The 20,060-nt window shown below is 41.9% G+C and overlaps 1 protein-coding gene across 3 annotated transcripts in view; it reads right to left on the reverse strand.

Annotated features, from left to right (window-relative positions):
* RALGAPA2 (Ral GTPase activating protein catalytic subunit alpha 2) overlaps positions 1-20,060 on the reverse strand; it is a 605,428-nt gene that overhangs the window by 33,834 nt on the left and 551,534 nt on the right. Inside the window, exon 40 of one of the 3 annotated variants that reach the window (XM_063918177.1) lies at positions 4,124-4,154. The exons of the other annotated variants lie outside the window; for them this stretch is intronic. Coding sequence (XP_063774247.1) covers positions 4,150-4,154 — 5 coding nt within the window. The 3' untranslated portion in view covers positions 4,124-4,149. The remainder of the gene's footprint in view (positions 1-4,123; positions 4,155-20,060) is intronic. 3 annotated transcript variants of the gene reach the window in all.

Genomic DNA, 20,060 nt, shown 5'->3' on the forward strand with positions numbered 1-20,060 from the left:
TCTTTTTGTGCCCAGTCTCCTGCGGAGCCGCTATTCCCCATGGTCCTTACGGAGTTCCCAGCATCCACTAGGACGTCAGAGAAAACCTAACAAAATTCTTTTTCCAGAGAAACTCAGGAGAGCTCCCCTGTAGTGCACCCAATCTCCTCTGGGCACAGGATCTAACTGAGGTCTGGAGGAGGGGCATAGAGGGAGGAGCCAGTGCACACCCATCTAAAGTTCTTTATAGTGCCCATGTCTCCTGCAGAGCCCGTCTATCCCCATGGTCCTTACGGAGTCCCCAGCATCCTCTAGGACGCAAGAGAAATGTATTTTGATGGAAATTTGGTTACAAGGTATGGGACAGGTATATGGGGGTACTTTATGAGTGGGACAAGTGTTTTAGACTTGCAGGTGGGAGTAATTGATCATTTTTTAAATGTTTTTAAAAGTACCTTTAATTGATCCAAATATATACTTATGCCAATTTTCATGAACCGCAAATTTAATGAAAGCATTTGTTTTACACAAAAAAACTTGCTTTTTATAATTTTTCAAGTGTTTAAAAAAATACATATTGCAGTCATTTAACACATTTTAAGTACCCAAAATTTTTTTAGTATAGCCTCTTAAGTACTTCTATATTGTTATTCTAGGTATTTTTAGGGGTACAGGCTGATTTCCCCATTTTTACCTACACTTTTCGCAGGTTAATACGTCGCAGGTCACCCTTTTCGCTGTTTTCTAATATGACAGATTGAAAAACGGGACCGCGCATACCCACGGTCAGCAGGTTTTTCGGGCGATAGGTGCAATAAGTTTATCCAATATTACATAGTGCGTTATCTCGGCTAATTGGATATCCCTCAAATTCTGTAATGGAGGTTTTTTTTTTGCATAGTATACTGTTATACAAAAATGAGAATAAATAGCTGGAAAAGTGATAGTAAGTTATTTGTATCTCAAACAAGAACAGAGAAAACAAATATAAATAGTAAAGACTTTCACAAAGTGTCTGTGTCAATTCGATTGGTAGGTAATTATAAACAAAACCTTGAAATTGACATAATAATAATAATAATAATAATAATAATAATAATCATATAGCTAAGAAAATGTTAGTTTGCATAAACTGATCTACATGTGTGTCACACACCAGTAACTCTTGCCTAAACAGGCTATTATGAGTTGAATATGATTTATACTGTAGCAGAGTAATACTAGCATTAGCTACAGTAACCAGGAATATGCGCAAACTCAATAAAAACACACTGCTTATAACAACACGTGGCACACAAAATAAAATGTTAAGAGAAAATACAATTAAATGATTGAAAGACAACAATCTAATTCAACAATCAACCGTTTCTACAGAAAACTGCTCTGTGAAAAAATGCAGATGCTTGTTAGTCTTTGGTTCGGAATAGAAATTCTTTATCTTTTTTTTTTTGTTCCCTCCAGGCATGGAGATAGGGGGAGGGAGCGGCTTTTTGTATCATATGTTCCTGCAGCTAAACAGAATGGCAGATGGTCAAATTAATACAAATTCAGCCAATTGGGCAAGCTCAAGCAGTATTCAAAAGGCAGCTATTCAACAATACTGCTACTGTGCATATAAAGAGCGGTGAAGTCCAAACAGGCAGACTTGTGTAAAGGCAAGCCACACCTAGGTGCTTACAAGCACTTACAACATTCCTTCAGCCCTAAAACTTTGCACATTCCATCAGTCAAAACTTTCTTCTGGCAAATCCTTAACTATGCAATCAACCTTGAAGCTTCATCTGAAGCATCTTGATTGATAGAGAGACAGCAGCTGCACAACGAGCAAGTAATAACCGCGGCAGATAAAGCCTTTCATACAAATATTGTAATTCCACTTGCAAGCTGCCTGGCACGAACTCTAATTACTTGGCCTTTTTCTTGTAATGAAACTTTGACGGTCTGTTTCCATACCAAGCTGTAAACAAATGAACCTGCTTCATCCCACAAAGGGTGCTGTAGCAAAGACTGCAATAACGCACTAAAAAATATTAAATATATCGATTAAACATATATATTTTTTGAAAACAAAGATATGAAAATTCATATGCTCATCCTGTTTTCTTTTACTATACTACACATGCTCTACAATCCCAGTAATATAAGGGAACATATCAACATTGCAATATGTACGTTTTATTTTATTAATTTAAAAATAAAACATGATTTGGATTTATCATGCAATTTTTGATTGACAAGGAAGAAAAGTCAATGCACTGATTATTTGTGAATAAAAACCATATTCAGTTAAATATTGTTTTAAACTACTGTAAGCAGTAGTCACCTTTATATTTCCATTATTTGCTATTTGCTTTTAAATGTTAGTACACACAGTAACACAAATGTATTCTCAAATCCAGATGTTCTAAGGCTGTGGTGTGCATTCACATAACATTGACATGGAAATGAACAAATCTATATTCGGACAATACCATCAACATTGTTACTGCACTAAGTGAAAACACAGGAATTACTATTTAACTACAATACATACCATACCTACTGTGTCACATAGGGTAGAGCTATTAAGTAATTATTACTATTTAGGACAGTGGATGAATGCACTTTTAATAGCAGAACAAAACAGTGGTGATACATGCCACAAAAGCTAGAATATCAAAGTCCACATATATTGGTGCACATTTGAGTGCCAGAGGTTGTGCGTTGCTACTGGAAATAGTAAGTATAATTCCCTTGTCTAGTTGCAGCAGACAGAATATACAAATTCATTTTGCACTTCCTATTTCCTGTCTGAACGCTTCTCTTTAAATACCTTATCTCACTTCAGACATGATGCATTTTTTGCTTAAACTAACAAAAGGTACAAGGAGTACCTTAGACTCAAATGTTGACACTACCTGCTTTTGGGAACACGTTTTCGCAATATCAAATTCATAGTGAAAAAAGAAGTTGCATTTCAATTATATACTAGCTAATTAGATGTTGCCATCTTCAATGCGCAGAAATATTTTGGGTCATTCGTGATGCAATTATATCCACGGAAATAGCAATCAAAGCTTTGCAAAATGTGCCCTTAATTGATTCTTTACTTTAATGTGGTAGATAGGTCTAAAAGGCTTAGGACTGCACAAGTAGGAGTGGTCCTACTGACGTCTAGTTATTAATGATGATATTCTTATGCACCACACCCCATAAGATCAGATCATTTGTAGTGAGCCTTGTAATCAGTTTTGTTGCTTCTAACTTTCTGAGGCACAATTTTGTGCAATTTCCCTGGTGAGGTGACGGCATTAGTTCTGATCATTATGCCATGGACCAACCCTCCTCGGCGTCCTTCATTATACAGACCAAGTATGGTCTCTCCATCTTTCACTTACACTACTGAATTGTAAATTGCCCAGACAAACAAGCAGAGCCAAGGAGCCTGCAAAGGTCACACCTGGCGTGTGGCCAGCCTGCTCCCTCCAATCTCTAGGTTCATAGCTCTCAATGTTTCCCCTCCTTTTGTCTGCCTTTCCTCTCCCAGCTGTTCCATTCAGAAGCCCAACGTGTCCTCCCCCAGGAAAAAAAAAAAAAGTAAAAGAAAGGTACTTATTAAGTTTAGCGAACTTAAAGGGCTATAGCTGCACAGCACGTGCCGATTCTTATCTGTGCAGAACCAGATCCCTTTCTATGGTGCTTAATCTTACAGAGGGAGTGAGAGAGAGGCAAGGGAAAAAAAGTAAATGGATTTTAACTCCCATTGGCGCCCCTGCAGCAATTCAAACAAAAGTGCAAAGCAACAAAGACATGTTCCAGTATGGCAGGTGCTGGTGTCAGATTCCGCCCCAAGCAAACAGAAGCAGGAGAAAGGAAAAAGAATGCGCCTTTCCGTTAAAGCTCAGACATGCAGGGGCAGGGGGAATTACTAATGGTGCAGAGTTATTGTCAGTGCCACTACACAGTCAGGTGTTCATTCCCAATAACACTTGTTTCAGAGAAGCTTCTCTGGGAATTTCTTTTCATAGAAAGGGATATTTTTTTTTCCATCACTCACTCCCCTATTACACGCCACATGATAAAAGCTGATTAGTAAGAGAGAGAAAAGCAAGAGTGAAACGAGCCAGAGTAACCCAGTGCAGCCTCCTATTTGTACAAGTCTTACCTTTCTCATTACCGTATAGAGACTTTCTAATCTAAAAGGAAGGAAAGAACAAAGAAATAAAACAACAACATAGAGTGAGTACATCAGCAGCTATATCTGAGCATTGATCAACCATTCTTGGCTGGATACTGTGTGACCAGACTGCACAGTGTAGGCCGCCAATTTGTGAGGAAGAATGCAGCTCATCAGTTCACTAGGAGCTAGTCACATGACCGAGGCACCGTTAGCAGTTCTGACGAATACCAGTGCTGCCCATAAATGGCAGTCTACACTGTGTGTCGGCAAGTGGAATAATTTAAATAGATGTCAAAGTTAGGGCCACATTTTTGGAAAGGCCAATTATTCTGCAATATTTGACATTGGCTGAACCATTGAGAAAACATTTAATTTAAGAAGCCTATACAATATGGGCTCAGTGTAAATCACTGCATGATGAGCAGAGACTTAGAACACATGCAGACGGAGAACAGAGTAATTAGGCTATGTAAATCTTAGCTAGGTACAGTTTAATCTATATAGCACATCAAGCTATACACAAATAGATTTATTATACACTGCAGATGCTTGGATATAAAACCACCAAGTTGCCATGCAATCAGGATATGAACCGTGAAGTCAGAGTCCTTAATTTATTTTTGACAAAAGCGCTTTTCCACACAAAAGTTTGAAAAGAAAAGGCAATTCTCATTTTTAAACTTTGCAGTTTTTTGCTGCGCTACATAAGAACCCAGATGTCTGTGCGCAACTTGCCAGACTAGTGATTCTGTAGTTCTCAATGTGAAACGTTCTAGTCACATGTTTTTCACGTGACCACTTCTTACACAACAGACTGCACTTAACTTTCTTATCATTGGAAAGCTGTGATTGTGTGAACTTCGTTGCAGGGGTCCAAATGCTACTCATCCTGGGCAGTATTTTAATTAATAATTTACGTAGTACTTAATGCAACACTGTTTACAAAAAAAAAAAAAAGATCACAGGAAGCGAGAAGTTACCCTAACCTATTATATGCTATTTCTATAAAAATGTAATTTTTGGTGGAATCTCAAAAACCAGATAGTAGTAGAGTGTATTACTCATCTGAGGTATACGCCATATCAATGCAGAGTACACCGGCATTGTAAAGCAGGGGACGGGGTTATAATTACGTGATGCATTGGAAGCACATCATCAAGCCGTCCACATCACCAGCAGACTTGCCTACACTTCCAGGCATTCAGGGAAGCCACCTGAAATTTGGGAGAGTCCCAGAACTTCTTGGAGAACAGGCAAGCCTGATACACATACTATATGAAAATAAATGCCCGAAGCTGTCTCCCGTAAATGCATCAAACTGCATATATATATATATATATACTTATGCGAGAATGGCGCACTCGGGAGACTTGCATAGAGCTTTGAAATAGCTTCTTTAATTCAACGTTTCGGGCTCCAGCCCGTCGTCAGGAATAACAAACAAATTGTGTGACAAAAGACAGTGCTTATATACCCACACCCACAAACATATGATTACCTGATCCGCTGCATCTGGGCATCCTCCCTCCGGCGTCTGCTACAGCGTGTCCAAGCTACTGAAGCCCTCGGTCGTCCCCTTGGTGACATCATCAGCGGGCGTCTGCCTTCAGGCGCCAATCAGAGTGCCCGGCGTCTTGTTGCCGTGGCAACCAGTGCGGCCACTGTTAGGCTTACAGCTCACAGCTCCGGTCTCCGTGAGGCGCGTCGTGGGTTCCCCGTCTCGTCCTTGCTGATGACGACATCGGGGGGGATTGTCCTTCGCAACCAATCAAGTTACACCTCATCGTAATATACCCATAACCTGGAAAAAACAGACATGTAATAAAACATAAAAAATACAATAAGAGCAAATGTATAAAACAGGTCCCTGCTGTTTTATACATTTGCTCTTATTGTATTTTTAATGTTTTATTACATGTCTGTTTTTTCCAGGTTATGGGTATATTACGATGAGGTGTAACTTGATTGGTTGCAAAGGACAATCCCCCCCCCTCCCGATGTCGTCATCAGCAAGGACGAGACGGGGAACCCATGACGCGCCTCACGGAGACCGGAGCTGTGAGCTGTAAGCCTAACAGTGGCCGCGCTAGTTGCCACGGCAACAAGACGCCGGGCACTCTGATTGGCGCCTGAAGGCAGACGCCCGCTGATGATGTCACCAAGGGGACGGCTGAGGGCTTCCGTAGCTTGGACACGCTGTAGCAGACGCCGGAGGGAGGATGCCCAGATGCAGCGGATCAGGTAATCATATGTTTGTGGGTGTGGGTATATAAGCACTGTCTTTTGTCACACAATTTGTTTGTTATTCCTGACGACGGGCTGGAACCCGAAACGTTGAATTAAAGAAGCTATTTCAAAGCTCTATGCAAGTCTCCGAGTGCCGCCATTCTCGCATAAGTACATTGGGACACATAACCCCTGGAGGGCACAGGAGCCATTACCTTTTGCCAGTAAGAGGCAGCTAGTGCCGGATATTTTAATTATATATATATATATATATATATATATATATATATATATATATATATTTATTTATTACAGGAGACCGCTTCAGGCAGCTATTTTCAGTCTTGATTGAGCATAATAGTACAGGAAAAAAGATCACTCCTTTCAAGACAAAGACAAAAGGATTAGTTTACATCCTAGAACGCAATACCATAATCCCACATAATTACAAGCAAACCCACAGGGATGACCAATGTTCTGTACTGGTGAGCGTCTTTTGAGGATGTTTATTACACATTTCAAGTTGCCACAAAATTTGGGACACAGTAAAGAAGAAAGTATTCATCATGAATTGTTTTAATCATTTACAGTGCAAGGCTATACATTAAAATCTCTGGTGTCAGGGATAAAAAAAAATATATATATATATATTTAAACTATTACACTGCTATGTACCAAATAGTGTTCCGATTACTTACCTTCTAAGCCAATTGTCTAAAATAAAATGCAACATAGGAAAGAATCAAATCACCAAAAATTAACCCACAAAACAATGATATAATCTGGCTGGATGAATCTCCTGGGGCAAAATTTACTATACGGCCCTTTCAAAGTTGCAGAGTCTTCAACTGCTGGATTTAAAGGGTCAATTATACAGTACTCAACACAAAACATACCTGGTTTTGTATTGAATATAATTGCTCCTATAAATACAGCGACCAAAGTCGCATCTGCTTTCAAAAGTCCTACATAGTAAATTTAGTCCCTTAAACTTGATGTCAGGACAGCTTCGGTTACTCAAAGTTATTGTAGTGGAGCTGCCATATTTTGGCTACATGCCATCACACATCCCAAGTCACTGACTGAAACTGTCCTGTTGTGAGCTATGTGTGCTAAAGCATAACCTATATTTGTGCCACATGTGACCTTTTATAACCAAAGTCCATCGATGCCTATAAATAAAAGACTATGGGGTATATTCAATTGAAGTCGAAAACTGCCGTCTTTCGAAAAGACGGCAGTTTTCTACTTTTTAAGGTCGAATCCTGATTCGACCTATTCAATATTTTCCTACATTTTTCGACAAGTCGATAAATTCGACTTGTCGAAAAGCACGTGGATAGGCGGAATAGCTGCCGATCCACGCGTTTATGTCGAAAACGGGGCCAAATCCGACAGGTTTTGGCCCCCTTTTCGACCATCTCGGTCCGACATCAAAATGATGTCGGAATGAGATGCGGACCCAGAGGAGGCGAGGGGGGGGGGGGGGGCACAGGGAGATGGGGGGACAGCCGGCAGGCATACAGGGAGATCAGCGGGCGGCTGAGTGATATCCTGCTGCAGCGCTACTGTAGCGCTGATCTTCCCTGTATGCCCGCCGGCTGTCCCCCCGCGGCTCGCCCCCCTTCTCCTCCTCTGCGTCCCATCTTAATTCGACTTGAAAAAGTCGAATTTAGATGGGACTGAATAGGGGTAGTCGGATCCATTCCGACAAATGCATGTCGGAGTGGATCCGACTTTAATTGAATATATACCCCTATAGACCGTTTCATCAAATTATCAAGAAAAAACACTAACAAAGGCCAAGGAATAATCCCCCCCCCCCCATTACTATAAAATCTGGTAGAGGTTATGTGATTTGCACAAAGAAAAATCTGATTCTCAGAATCAATTCTCAGTGTGCACTGTTTTAAAACTAACAAATCAAGATAAACAGTTTAATCTAGAACGGAATTACATAGTAAATGGTAGCCAAGATGGAATCCGTTGTTGGGGAGCGTTCTTTAAATGAAAGATTTTAATGATAGCGGAAAAAATTTAAATGTTGAGCAGTGATCAAGATTATAAAAAAATGATATGTGTGTGTGTACACACACACACTTATATATCTGTGTGCGTGTGTGTGTACACACAATTTTTTTTATCTAGTTCTTTGTGCTCGACATATATATATATATAATTTTATAGCTCTCTGCAATAAATAAAGTGGTTTGCGCATACCTATAGTACACATGTGATAGCCAACGGACAACACAGTTTTCTCAACACAAACAGAACCCTGTTATAGGAGGGACAGCACCTACTTTGATGGCTAAAAATAAAGAGCCAGTCTGAACTGTTTGGAAGAGAGAATGTTTGGGGTGGACAAAGAGATAAGGTGAGGAGGGGGGAACAGATGTATGCACAGAAGGGGAGAAGATATCTAGAAGGGAAAAGGACACAATAGGTCAGAAATGAATGAGGGTGAGAGGGAGGGGGCTGGATGGAGTAACAATAGAGCGAAGGGGAACTGACACTGAACAAGAAATCCACTGGGACTTAGGGGAGCAGAAGTCATATTGCTGACGGCTGGAGAGACGAGCAGATGAATTGTTTTACTAGAACATACTCACTTCTTGTTTGATTACTGAAGATGCCCATCATAAAATATGCTGTACTAACAAACTCATTCGCAGTGTACTTTGGATGTGAAAAACAAGGGTTAGACGTTTGTTGTATCTAATATTCTGTAAAATACAGTAACCCTTGAACAGAAATAAATAAAACACCATAACTCATTTTGCCGTGATAAAATAATATAAAGACTTTAACTTCATGTAAACCAATAGCATTAAGTTTTGCATGGTGAAGAACCGAATAATTATCAGCATAAAAGAAATGCATGGACATGCTGGTAGTGGAAGAATGATGATATATAATTAATGTACAGCATCCTACCTCCCTGGCCTCAGCTCCAGACGCCAGCCCACCCTCAAGCTATGACAGCTGTTAAGCAGGGCTCTACTCCGCCCAGCACAGTACTGTAGTTGCACAACTGCTGTTCTCTAAACGGTTAAGCTAGGGATAGCCATACATGTGGCAGATTAGTTACACAGCTATAGGGGTATGCCTATTTGCATCATTTTGCTCTAAAGGAAGTCTTGTTTAACATTATGAATTGAAGCTGTACTACAACTAAAGGTTATCAATAAACATGAATGTCTATTTTAAATATGGACATTCTTATCAGACGTATACAGTATACAAAGGAAGAGGATACGCCTGCATCAGAACTCAACTCATTTCCATAATGATACATGGGGGGATATTCAATTGTTTGAAAAGTCGGTTGGGTGTCTGTCTTTTCCTGTCTATTAGATAGGAAAAAACAGACACCCAACTGACTTTTCAAACAATTGAATACCGCCCATGGTGTGCGTTAAGGATGGTGCACCTTGGGTCATATTATAATCAGTATTATGTGATCCAGCACTCTGGAGTGGGTAGCTACAATTACATTAAAATTATATTTTTTATGTATTAGCTGTGCATTTTAAACATATGTTTATTTGGGTTTTTTTCAGCTTTTCAAACATGTAACATCAGACAAATACAATGGACATACGAAAGGACATTTTAGACCATGAAAAATTTGATAATCATCTATGCGAAAATGTTAGAAATTGGTAAAGTAGGATCTTGTACTTCGGAGCAATAAGGATGGACATCAACATTATAAGGTTGTGAAGAACATATACTTGTACATTCCATATCCGAAGTATCAAAGACTAATCATTCTAGGCGAATCCAAGGGAGGCAAGTTACAACTTTAACATTAGAAATTTGAACATTTTCGCCTTAGACCTACCTAGATAAAAGACTAACTAGAGTATGCAAGGTCCCCTATGAAGTGTTATGTCGTTCCAAAAAGACAGTTACTTGTCCTCTCAAACCAATCTCTTATAGTAGGTCTATCAAGGGGAAGACACAAGACACAATACAAAACAGTGAGAGTAAGGGAAGGTGGGAGAGGAGAGCGATAGATCAGGGAAAGGAGGGGTGAAGCAGTTGGAGGGTGTAGGAGGGAGCAGGGATGGATATCGGAGCCAGGCCGCACAACGCCTAGAGCGATCTGAAAATATAATATAGTATAGTAGGGCAAAATTGGATAGCTATCGATCAAGGAGTGCGCTGATCAAATATCTTCAATATCTGGGAGCGTTCTTCTGTTGTGCGGGTATTAATATATGGGTTCCATTTTTTCGTAAAGCATTTAGCCCTTAATTGGACATTGGGATATAAAGAGTATCTGTCATAATACATCATTTTATTTAGTAAGGAATGTACTTCTGCCATTGAGGGGGCTGATCTGGAGATCCAGGAGTTTAAGATCACCTTTTTAGCAATAGTTACCAATATTGTGAGAAAGGGGATAAGGTGTTTGTCCCAAACCGCTAGGGTCCATGAGTCAAAATTGGCAAACAACATTGGAATTGGGTCAAAGGGTATGTTTATAGAAAAAGAGGAGTTTATAAAGTTCCTCAATTTGTGCCAAAATCTTTTTACATGACCGCAGTCCCAGAAGTTGTGGAACAAAGATGCTGAGGAAGAGTGGCATTTAGGACAAGACCCATCTTCCTCTCGAACAAAGTGACTACGCTGTTGTTGAGATATATATGCCCTATATAGTGATTTCACGTGTATTTCTTGTAGGGATGCTGTATGTAGAATTTTCAATGTTTTGTGGTAGTATTTGAATAGTAAAGATTCTGGTAAACACATAGACAGGTCTCTTCCCCACACCCGCGCCACCGACTCCCACACCGCCTGTTTAGCAGGGGATATCAATTTTTGATATATTAATCTCGTTTTGTATTTGTCTTTCAAGAACAAAGTTGCCACTTGGGCGATAAGATCTGGGGTCCCCGACCGCAGCATGATAGGGGGAAGAGACCCGATGTAGTGCTGGAGTTGGAGATATGGAAAATAGTAGATATCTGTAACCCCATATGTTTCTTTCATGAAAGAGAAAGAGATAAATTTCCCACCTGGATCAAAAACTTGAGATGTGCTACGTAGTCCCTTCAATTTAAGTCTGTAAAAAAGTGTATCTTGTATCCCCGGTAGAAACAAAGGATTGCCCCACAGAGGTATCCATTTTGAGTTTTGAGGGGATTTTCCTAATTTTTTGTTGACAGCCCACCAAGCATTATACGTGTCTTTGAATAGTATATTCGTATAAATCGCTGCGGGTAAGTTTGCTTTATTAGTGTGTAAGAGTGCCCCTGGGGCATAAGGGAAAAACAAAGCACAATCTAGGTCATAAGAAGTGTATTTGCTTGTTTCAAGTAACCAGTCATATATATAGCGGAACATTAGGGCCCGGGAATATTGAAGAATGTCAGGGAAGCCCCAACCTCCCTCTGGTTTAGATAATTGAAGTTTTTGTCTAGAAATGCGTGGTTTTTTATGTCTCCAAATGAAAGATTGGAAAATCGAGTACAACTCTCCAATGTCATGTAAAGTGAGTCTAATAGGCAACATTTGCATAGAGTATGTGAGTTTTGGCAACAAGATTGTTTTTACTACTTCTAGTCTGCCGAGTAGTGATAAAGGAAGATTGCACCAATTCTCCAAAGTCTTAGCGAAATGTGTGATGGTTGGGGAGTAATTGAGTTTATAGAGGAGCGTTAAATCTTTTGGGATTAAGACGCCTAAATATTTGATGTGGGAGTGCATGATTTTAATAGAGGATAAGGAAGTGTCATTAGCGAAAGAGGGGGAGGGGCCTTTAAGCATAAGAAGTTCAGATTTGTCTATATTAATTTTGTATCCCGAGAAAGAGCTGAATTTTTGAATAATTTTAAAGACCTGGGGGATAGAGGTTTCAGGATCAGAAAGAAAAAGAAGCATGTCGTCTGCAAAAAGAGATAAACGTAAGTCCAGGGAGCCGATAGAAATACCGGAGAACAAAGGAGATTGTCTCAAGGCTATCGCCAGTGGCTCCAGCGCCAAAACAAATAATAGAGGGGATAGGGGGCATCCCTGTCTGGTGCCTCTCTTGATCGGAAAGTGAGATGATAAATTTCCATTACAGATCAGCTGGGAGGAAGAATCAGAGTATAAAGTTTGTAAAATTTTTATAAACTGATGTGGGAAACCAAAGCGATTTAGGGAGTCATAGAGATGGTCCCAGTGCACCATGTCAAAAGCCTTTTCGGCATCTAGCGATAATATGGCTTTTGATATCTTAGTCCTGGGGCACTGGGAGTCGCTCACCACCGCCAGAACCCGTCGAATATTTGTTACCGGGTTTCGAGCACATACAAATCCTGTCTGGTCAGAGTGTATCACACTGGGTAAAATCACTTTAAGTCTGTTAGCTAGAATTTTGGTCAGTATCTTGTAGTCGATATTGAGGAGGGAAATTGGCCTGTAAGAGCCAGGGTTAGAGAGATCCCGCCCAGGTTTTGGGAGAAGTCTCAGAACTGCTGAGTTGAAGTACTTCGGAAGCGAGCCCGACTCCATGATAGTGTTGAAGACAGAGGCTAGAGTTGGGGCCACTAGTGGGCCAAGGAGTTTGTAATAATCAGGAGTGAGGCCATCTGGACCTGGAGCTTTACCTGAGGTTAGTCCCGCTATAGCTTCAACCACCTCAATCTCAGATATTGGTGTTATCAAGGAAGCCCCCTGGGACCCCTCAATTTGTGGGACGGGGAGCGCCTCCCAAAAGGAGGAAGCATCAGCCTGGAGAGGAGTTGGGGATGAGTACAGAGATGTGTAAAAGTTTTGCAGTACTTGTGTGGTCTGGTCATTGTTGGTTGACAATGATCCGTCTAACTTTTTCAGAGGGTGTATAGAGGATGAGGGACGCTGACCCTTAAGGAGGTTTGACAGTGTCTTACTAGGTTTATTCCCAAACTTGTAGAACCGATAACCCGACTTAAAAGAGTAATTTGTTTCTAATTTAGTGAGGAGGGCATCAAATATAGTTTTTGCTGATGAGTATTTCAATTTTGTAGTCGGGGAGGGGAGTGATTTAAAGTTATTGAAGGCGTTTGTTAAGGCAAGTTGTGCAGAAACATAGTCCTTTAGCAAAGCTTTCCTCGATGAGGATGAGAGAGCAATCATAGTGCCTCTTATGACTGCTTTTGATGCCTGCCAAAACAAAGGCGGATTAGTGGATTGCATTTCAGCATTATGTACCCCATATTCAATCCAACTATCCCTGACTTTTTGTCTAAAGTCAGATGAAGTAGCAAGAGCAGGGGGGCAACGCCAAGAGATAAAGTTTCTCTGAAAGGGTTTCAGTTGTAGTTCCACCCATATCACCGCATGGTCTGAAAGGGATATAGGTTCAATTTCAGATCGGACTACTTTAGATAGTAGAAATTCTGACATTAAGATATAATCTATACGCGACATAGTGCCTCTCGCAGCTGACAGGCAGGTGAAGTCACGGTCAGGCGGATGCATAACCCTCCAAATATCCAGCAATTGGAGTTTTTTGGCTAGGGAAGGTATACCAAATTTGGGTGGGTTGCCGCCATGCTCTTTCGGGAATTGTTTATCTAGAAATTTTGAGGAAATAACATTCCAGTCCCCACAGAGCATAATAGGGGAGTCCGCAAAAGGAGTCAATTTAGTCATTATTAATTGAAAGAAATGTTTGTTGTATACATTAGGGGCATAGATATTACAGAGGGTATAAGGTTGGTCATTGTATTTGATGTGGCATATCACCCATCTGCCCTCCACATCCACGGAGAGGGAAACAACTTCGGCAGAGTTGTTTCTTTTGGCTAGAATCACCACCCCTCTAGATTTTTTGGAATATGAAGCGGCTGCTAGTACCCTCCATCCCAACATATTTAGTCTCTGGACATCTGGGGGGAGAAGATGAGATTCTTGTAAAAACACAATATCTAGGTGCAACTTTTGCAGATATAACAGAACTTTTTTCCGTTTTTGTGGGGAGTTCATGCCTCCCACATTCCAGCTTCCCACTTTAAGGGATGACATTAGCCCAAAGATGGAGAAGCAGATATAATGGCCATTGAGTGAGCATGGCCCCGACACCCATCAGGAGGGGGGGAGGAAGAAAGAACGAGGACAAGACAATAGGACAGACATAGAAAACCACATATAACAAAAAACAAGCATATTTCGCAAACTGACATTCCGGATAGGGAATCCCAATAAAGGCTAAGTGCATTATTAACAGGGAGAGCAACCGGTAGCCACCCAATAGAGACAGGACATAGCAGCTTGATCGCCGCCGGAACCCACCCCCGGGAATAACTATAGTCTAATATCTCTCTCAAGAGAGCGTTGAGTAGACAAAGGGATATAAATTTGGATGTAGGGGTATATAGTGTAGCATAGAAGCAAGGACAGGAAGGTATGTTAGAGGAATGATTAATGGAGGATAATAGATGGAAATCTGGAACAATCCCCGTCCATTTGGCTTAATGGTAGAACTCCAGAAGAGCTGTGTCTCTGGTGTTAGTATACAGGGGTTCAGAGAGAAATAATGAGGGCGAGGAGAACAGGGAAGAAAAGAAGGAAAGAAGGGTACGGAGATCTTCAACAGCTCGTGTGCTATTATATTGTATATATGGCAGCGTGATAGAACATGTTAGAATATTGTGCGTAATAAGAAACCTACTATATTCTATATATGGCAACATGGGGGAACAAGTTAGAGAGTTATGCCCCTATATCTATGGTAGCGTTATAAGAAACCTAAAAAGAAACACTTTTAAAATTAAGTAATCAGTAGCATGAGACAGTGGACCGCTCCACAGGGATACAGCAAAACATAGCTGCAGGGATTAATGAAAAAGGTGATTGTAGGGCAGGCCACAGCCACGCGCCCTAGGACAAAAAAGCAATCTTTCGTTTCCTGGTGGGGTCAGTCACATCAAATTGGATCTTCAGATTGTAGTTGGAGATAGGCTTCAGCGTCGCGTACAGACAGAAAGTCTTTAAAGGAATCATCTTTGTAGATGCGCAGCCGCGCCGGGTATAACAGTGCAAATTTCTGATTGATCTGAATCAGTTTGGAGCATAAAGGAGAAAACTCTTTCCTGGCTTTAGTGAGTTCTGCAGAATAGTCCTGAAAAATTAGTAAGGAATGGCCTTCCCAGGATAATTTGCGATGTTTGCGGGATGCATGCCATAAGATTTCTTTGTGTAAAAAGTTCAGTACTTTAAAAATCACAGCTCGGGGTCTACCGCCATCTTGTGGTCGATACGGGCCAAGGCGGTGAGCCCTCTCAATAACTATGTCTGAACATTCAGATTTAACTTGTAAGAGTGCCGGTAAAGTGTCCCGCACAAACAGCAGTAGATCGGACCCTTTCACTGTCTCCGGCAGGCCTATAATTCTTAGATTCTGCCTTCTGGCCCTGTTCTCCAGTTCATCTGTTTTATTATGAAGGTTGTAGCAAGCTTTCGTATTCAGACTAACTGCTTTTTTCAGATTGGCTATATCTGCAAAGCATTCCCCTAATCGATGCTCAGTTACTGAGAGTCTTTGAGAGAATTGAGCCAACTGCTTGTTAATGTCTGCTGTTTGCTCTTTCAGCAGGGGGCCGACAGTCTCTTTAATTGCTTGTACAATGTCAGAGTATGTGACTGCGGCCGCTGGGGCCTGTATTCCCGCCATTGTGTGCGGGGGACTGACACTCTCTGAAGGATCTTGAGAGGGAGGGGGAGAGGGAGTCCTGCTCCAGGCAGCCTGTGGTGGAGAGCTTGGGGGAGCCAGGAGTGGATGTTGGGGCTGCAAGGTAGGAGACGACTCACCTCCCGACCTGGCCGCCGCCATTTTTGGTGCTGTGCGGTTCTGCTCCCTGTCCTTGCGGGCCTTGCTGCGCGACATCAGAGGTCGGAAATATCGTTCCATACACCGGGGGAGTTGTTCCGGGTGTGTGGGGGACCAGCGGACCGGCTGCGGGAGGCTCAAGAGCCGTTACGAGGGCTCTAATTAGCGGGTGGCAGCGGAGCTCTGAATTCAGCTGCTGCTCATGCGGCCGCCGGAACCGGAAGTCGTATTAGCTGTGCATATTAAAATTGTATCTGCCATTGGGTTCATTATATTGCCGTATGTTGATTTTTATCATGTTAATCATAATGTCGGCACTGATGAAATGTTTTTATGGTCATAAAGTCAACAATGCCTTCTTAATGTAAGAGTAAGCGTAACCCTTAAATGTCAACATTCTTTCCATGTCAACATTATGAATGTCGACAATAGGACTGTATACCATACCATTGTATCCCTCTGTATGATAACTATTTATGTTGGTGCAAAGAAATGTTAAAAAGAAACCGTTATAAAAAAAAAAGAGCAAATGTAAAGAACTGCACAAAGAAAAATATTTTATAATTCAGAAATAATCGTTATGGTAGACTTACCGTGGATAACTCTATTTCTCCTAAGTCCACAGGATAACAATGGGATATGAGGTAGCGACAGCGGATTGGCACCAAACGATCAAAGCTTTCGGCCTTCCAAGAATGCAACGGGCACGTCCCTATATCCCCGCCTCCTGGCTCAGGCAATTCAGTTGTTTTCCAAAGCTCAAGGCAGCAGCATCATAGAGAGCCATAATAAGGCGACAAGAACACACATGCGCACCCTTCCATACAAGAAGGAAGAGGTTAGTAAGTGAAAGGATCCTCAAATCAGGTGCGTCTGGGTGAAATCCCTGTGGATCCTGTGGACTTAGGAGAAATAGAGTTATCAACGGTAAGTCTACCATAACGATTATTTCTCTTGCAGGGTCCACAGGTTATTCACAGGATAACATTGGGATGTCCCAAAGCAATTTAGTGGTGGGGACACTCCTGATTGGACAGGAGAATCCTTCGCCTGAATTCAGCATCCTGATAGGCAAAGGTATCAAAGGCATAATGTCTAAAGAATGTGTTAATGGAAGACCAAGTGGCTGCCTTACATATCTGTTCAGCTGAAGCACCACGTTTTGCTGCCCATGACGGATCTACCTTACGAGTAGAGTGAGCAAAGACATTAGCCGGAACAGGGAGATCAGCTTGAGAATATGATTCTGAAATAATCATTCGAAGCCACCTCGCCAGTGTCTGCATGTCAGCAGGCCATCCTGGTATCAAATTTATGGTCAATGCACCATTGAATATAGGCTTGCCATATTCGGTGATAAATGCAAGCTGAGGAAGGTTTCCTTGCTCTGAGCATTGTTTGAATTACCGATTGTGAGAATCCTTTGGCTTTCAGGACGGACGTCTCAAGAGCCACGCCATCAAAGACAGTCGATCCAGATGCTTGTGATAGCAAGGAACCTGAGACAGTAGATCTGGATGTTGACTGTGTAGCAGCTCCTGAATACTTGACTGAATTTTTGGATATTTTGTTCAGAGGTAAAATTACTCTCTGAAGACTCGAATCCAACACAGCCCCCAAGGGAGTCATCCGTTGTGATGGAACCAGGGATGACTTTGCCCAATTTATGAACCAACCGTGTCTCTGCAAACAAGCTATTGTCTGCCGCAAATGACACTGAAGCAATTCGTGAGATTGTGCCAGGATTAATAACTTGTCGAGGTATGGAAAAATACTTATCTCCTGCTGACGGAAATAAGATGCCATTACCACCATAATTTTGATGAACACTCTGGGAGCTGTGGCCAGTTCAAACGGTAGGGCCTGAAACTGAAAATGATGCTGGAGGACAGCAAACCTGAGATAGCGCTGATGGGACAGTGCTATAGGAACATGAAGGTAAGCTTCCAGGATATCCAGGGATACCATAAAATCCTCCGGCTCCATGGCCAAAATAGTGGAACATAAAGTCTCCATATGAAACCAGGGCACCCAAATGCACTTGTTCAGTCGAAACGACCCATTTGGCTTCTGGACTAAAAACTAGAGATGAGCGGGTTCGGTTTCTTTGAATCCGAACCCGCACGAACTTCACTTTTTTTTTCACGGGTCCGAGCGACTCGGATCTTCCCGCCTTGCTCGGTTAACCCGAGCGCGCCCGAACGTCATCATGACGCTGTCGGATTCTCGCGAGGCTCGGATTCTATCGCGAGACTCGGATTCTATATAAGGAGCCGCGCGTCGCCGCCATTTTCACACGTGCATTGAGATTGATAGGGAGAGGACGTGGCTGGCGTCCTCTCCATTTAGATTAGATTTAGAAGAGAGAGAGAGAGAGAGATTGCTGTGATACTGTAGATTAGAAGAGAGTGCAGACAGAGTTTAGTGACTGACGACCACAGTGACCAGTGACCACCAGAGACAGTGCAGTTGTTTGTTTTATTTAATATATCCGTTCTCTGCCTGAAAAAAACGATACACAGTCACACAGTGACTCAGTCTGTGTGCACTGCTCAGCCCAGTGTGCTGCACATCAATGTATTGTATATAAAGCTTAGAATTGTGGGGGAGACTGGGGAGCACTGCAGGTTGTTATAGCAGGAGCCAGGAGTACATGATAAATAATATTATATTAAAATTAAACAGTGCACACTTTTGCTGCAGGAGTGCCACTGCCAGTGTGACTAGTGGTGACCAGTGCCTGACCACCAGTATATTAGTAGTATTGTATACTATCTCTTTATCAACCAGTCTATATTAGCAGCAGACACAGTACAGTGCGGTAGTTCACGGCTGTGGCTACCTCTGTGTCGGCACTCGGCAGGCAGTCCGTCCATCCATAATTGTATTATAATATATACCACCTAACCGTGGTTTTTTTTTCATTCTTTATACCGTCGTCATACTAGTTGTTACAGTATACTACTATCTCTTTATCAACCAGTGTACAGTGCGGTAGTTCACGGCTGTGGCTACCTCTGTGTCGGCACTCGGCAGGCAGTCCGTCCAACCATAATTGTATTATAATATATACCACCTAACCGTGGTTTTTTTTTTTAATTCTTTATACCGTCGTCATACTAGTTGTTACGAGTATACTACTATCTCTTTATCAACCAGTGTACAGTGCGGTAGTTCACGGCTGTGGCTACCTCTGTGTCGGCACTCGGCAGGCAGTCCGTCCAACCATAATTGTATTATAATATATACCACCTAACCGTGGTTTTTTTTTCATTCTTTATACCGTCGTCATACTAGTTGTTACGAGTATACTACTATCTCTTTATCAACCAGTGTACAGTGCGGTAGTTCACGGCTGTGGCTACCTCTGTGTCGGCACTCGGCAGGCAGTCCGTCCAACCATAATTGTATTATAATATATACCACCTAACCGTGGTTTTTTTTTCATTCTTTATACCGTCGTCATACTAGTTGTTACGAGTATACTACTATCTCTTTATCAACCAGTGTACAGTGCGGTAGTTCACGGCTGTGGCTACCTCTGTGTCGGCACTCGGCAGGCAGTCCGTCCATCCATAATTGTATTATATACCACCTAACCGTGGTTTTTTTATACCACCTAACCGTGGCAGTCCGTCCATAATTGCCACTCCTAGATGGGCCCGGTGTTTGTGTCGGCCACTAGGGTCGCTAATCTTACTCACACAGTCAGCTACCTCATTGCGCCTCTTTTTTTCTTTGCGTCATGTGCTGTTTGGGGAGGGTTTTTTGGAAGGGCCATCCTGCGTGACACTGCAGTGCCACTCCTAGATGGGCCCGGTGTTTGTGTCGGCCACTAGGGTCGCTTATCTTACTCACACAGCGACCTCGGTGCAAATTTTAGGACTAAAA

Source organism: Pseudophryne corroboree, chromosome 4 (genome assembly GCF_028390025.1).
Source record: "Pseudophryne corroboree isolate aPseCor3 chromosome 4, aPseCor3.hap2, whole genome shotgun sequence".
NCBI lineage: Eukaryota > Metazoa > Chordata > Amphibia > Anura > Myobatrachidae > Pseudophryne > Pseudophryne corroboree.